Consider the following 3,410-nt stretch of genomic DNA (forward strand, 5'->3'; position numbering starts at 1 on the left):
AAAAAAAAAAAAAAAAAAAAAAACGTCTTTCACATGGTTGATAATCCAAGTTTAAAACATAACCAATTGTACCTGTGTAGGCTGTTCCACAGTTTCAGTCCGTCATCTCTGTAGTAGAAATTGGGAATATTTTCCATCCCACGATCTGCAATGTCATCAGGTATGCAGAGGGATCTGTACGTCATTGAGGACAAGGAGTCCCCCAGGATTTTAAACATACCCTCTCCACCCGAAGATGCCACCTAATGAAAAATGTATTACAAGTTAAAATATTTTCATTTGTAAAACACAAACGTCGTTACCGACCAAAACAATGTTTTCTCACCGTTGTCAAGACACCATTCTCAGATATTAGGACCTTTCGAGCCAGGACATTAATATGCAGAGTGTAGCGAGTGTGGGGTATGAGAAGCTGAGGACAGAGTAAAAAAATCATTAACCCTCATGCTTTTTGGTTTTTCTTGTGCCAAACACAAACAATGGCTAATTCAGAAAATGTGTATGAAGTTGGACATTCAATTAAACTAAGGAAAAATGGCCCTCTCTCAATATGCATACTTGAGCATTGTCATGTGCTCATGACACATCATAAGCCCCAACTGACAAGAACACAAGATCCAGAACGCGCAAAATTCCTGGTATATTGTTCCCGCTCCTCAAGAGCCCAGAGTATTAAGTTAAAAGTCACTTTTCTGTTGCTGTTGTTCTACAAAAAGTTTTCAGATCATTTGAGGCAAGAACCTTATAATTATAATCTTTGATAAATGAGGATGTGTCAATAAAATGTCCAAATACTTTGTTACCGTATTATGTAGAAATGTTAGCTATCTATACTTTACTGGAGTAATTATTTTTTTGATGTTTTACTTCTACTTCCTAAAATTTTTTGCAACTATATCTCCTTACGTTTTAAAAGTAGATTTGCTAGTTTTGTTCCATTTGGACTCATTCACAATATGGCCTGTTGTTATTTTAAAAAATGTAATCCATGAAAATAATTTGTATTATCCAGACAATTAATTTCTTTGTTATTTGACTCGGTACTGCACCAACTTTTTCTTCGCTTAGTACCAAAATAAATACTTTTTTAAGATGTTGCAAAGTCATGTTAAACACTGATATAAAATAAAAAAAACTAAGTCTAAGGAAATTATCAATTATCCAGAATTGTAGAAAATCTTGAAAAAAGTAGATTTTTTTGGTGTTTCATTTTGCAAAACATTCATTTTTAATTTGTGTTCATCTGACAGCTTTACATAAATTTGACTGTCATCTGCATAGCAATGCTAAAAAAATCATTTTTTGCTCCTATGCTTTTTAAGTATGGATCCAAGCAGGAGCAAATAGAGAGGGAACAGGAAAGCACCCAGAAGCGAGCCTTGGGGCACCCCACATGAGAGAATACCAGAGGAAGAAATAGAGTAAACCAAGTATGACCTGAACCATTCCAGAGCTATACCTCTGATGTAGTGAAGTTACAATTTATTATTATGATGATTTATTATTATTATTATTATTATTATTATTATTATTATTATTATTATTATTATTGTTACTATTATTATTATTATCGTTATCATTATTATCATTATCATTATCATTATCATTATTATTAATATTATTATTATTATTATATAGAGACTGTTAAAAACAGGAAATTGAGAAACAGCAAATCTAAACTTTATGCTAAGAAGCCTGCAGTCCTGCAGGTTCACTTACCTTGTACAGCGGATGAACCATAGGTAGGTTGCGCAGCGTGGACACTGCAAAGACCTCAGCCAGCAGGTGAGTGCGCAGCAGGTGAAAGTTGAGCTCATGCAAATTAAATTCTGCACTTCTCACAAAAGTTTTTGCCAACAACCAGTCATGCGAAGAATCAGTAGGAAGGAAGATTGGGTTGTCTGGTCCTGGCTCCTGCTTCAGCTATAAAATAATAAGGCAGTGTAAGGGTTAATTCACGCTTTGGAATTAAATTCGTTAGTGATTATTGCACACAAAAAAGCCTTGGAAGTTTAAATAATTATTCATTGTATTTCTATGTTATGGTGTCTTGGACTGTTTTGGTTTTAAATTGAAGAGTTGATATTTAGTCACTTTAACTTGTTTAAATTGCATTGGCATTTGCCCTCCTTTATTTAAGATATATATAATATTTTAGAAGCTTTTCTTCCTGTTACAGTAAACGATCAGTAAAGAATAATAGAATGGTTGGGGTCCATTTGACGAAGCAGGTTTAATAAACTCAGATCCAAATCTTCAACTCTAAATTAATCTAGCCTAACGTCGGGAACTCTGAGTTGTCAGTTTCACAACAGCTGCTATGAATTAGTTCAATCAACTCTAAGTAGGTCCACTCTGAGGTAAGCGCATGCACAACAAGCATGAAAAGCCATTATCAGTGGAGTACTAATTCGGACACAGAGAAACAGCACTACAGCTGCAAAATAGGGGAAGATGGAGGAGAAGATATTTGCTTGAGTTAATGCGTAGGTTTACATGTAGTGCAATATGGCAGGCCGTTTTGTTTATTAAAAGCACTCTCCTCTCTTTTGTTCCATTTGTAGATCACTATAATAAAATTCTTCCTGATATAAAATCACAATCCTAGACTGAACTGTAATAATATGTTTTCTAAATTACTTTTTTGTAGCAGAAACTGAATTTTAGAAAGTACAAAACAAAACTATAAGAATTAAGCTTTATATATCCAGAAATGTTTACACGTTTTAAGTGGACATTTTGACATTTATCAGCTTGACTGAATATGTATTTATGGTATCTGAAAAGAAAAAATGTCATAGTTAAAATAATGCAAATCCTGACCAGTAATATTAGGAATATGGAGATCTGAAATTCATTTCTAGACATCCAGAATGTTTATTCTACATGTGGGAAATTTCATTTTGTTTGAAATGTTAATTTAGACAAAAAAAAAAAATGTTTTTTCAGATATCAGGAATACATAATCAGTAAACCTATTACATATCAAAATGGCATACAATCACAGTATTATTTCTTGAATGGTAGTAGATCAATTTATCTATTTAGGTGAAATCTTCTGGCAGCAGATGAAGATGAAGTCTAAAAACTAATATATAGAACCTGTGCATCATCTTATGGGTTCCTCCTCTTATTGATTCAGTCTTGTTTTACAAAATAAATACTAAATGGCTGTTTGCAGCAGCGCTTTGTATGTTATCATCCCAATAAATTTGTTATTGGGATGATAATGGTTTGTTATTAGCAACTATCAGGCCCATAGAATGGCTTCAGATTTTACCAGTAGGCTTCAAAGGTTATCATCAAATTAATCCTAACCCTAAAGTAATTCATTTTCCTCTGAGGAATTAATGAATCTATTTATGAGTAATCTGAAAATAGTTGCAGTAGTTCTTCATGTACTGTGAATA

The 3,410-nt window shown here is 33.1% G+C and overlaps 1 protein-coding gene across 1 annotated transcript in view; it reads right to left on the reverse strand.

The window, feature by feature from the left end:
• Window positions 1-3,410, reverse strand: part of LOC107101073 (arachidonate 15-lipoxygenase B-like) — a gene marked incomplete at its 5' end in the record, with an annotated part of 7,191 nt that overhangs the window by 2,891 nt on the left and 890 nt on the right. The window contains 3 exons of the mRNA XM_015399829.1: window positions 73-242; window positions 326-412; window positions 1,720-1,923. Coding sequence (XP_015255315.1) covers window positions 73-242; window positions 326-412; window positions 1,720-1,923 — 461 coding nt within the window. The remainder of the gene's footprint in view (window positions 1-72; window positions 243-325; window positions 413-1,719; window positions 1,924-3,410) is intronic.

Source organism: Cyprinodon variegatus, unplaced genomic scaffold, assembly GCF_000732505.1.
Source record: "Cyprinodon variegatus isolate N-32 unplaced genomic scaffold, C_variegatus-1.0 Scaffold1050, whole genome shotgun sequence".
NCBI lineage: Eukaryota > Metazoa > Chordata > Actinopteri > Cyprinodontiformes > Cyprinodontidae > Cyprinodon > Cyprinodon variegatus.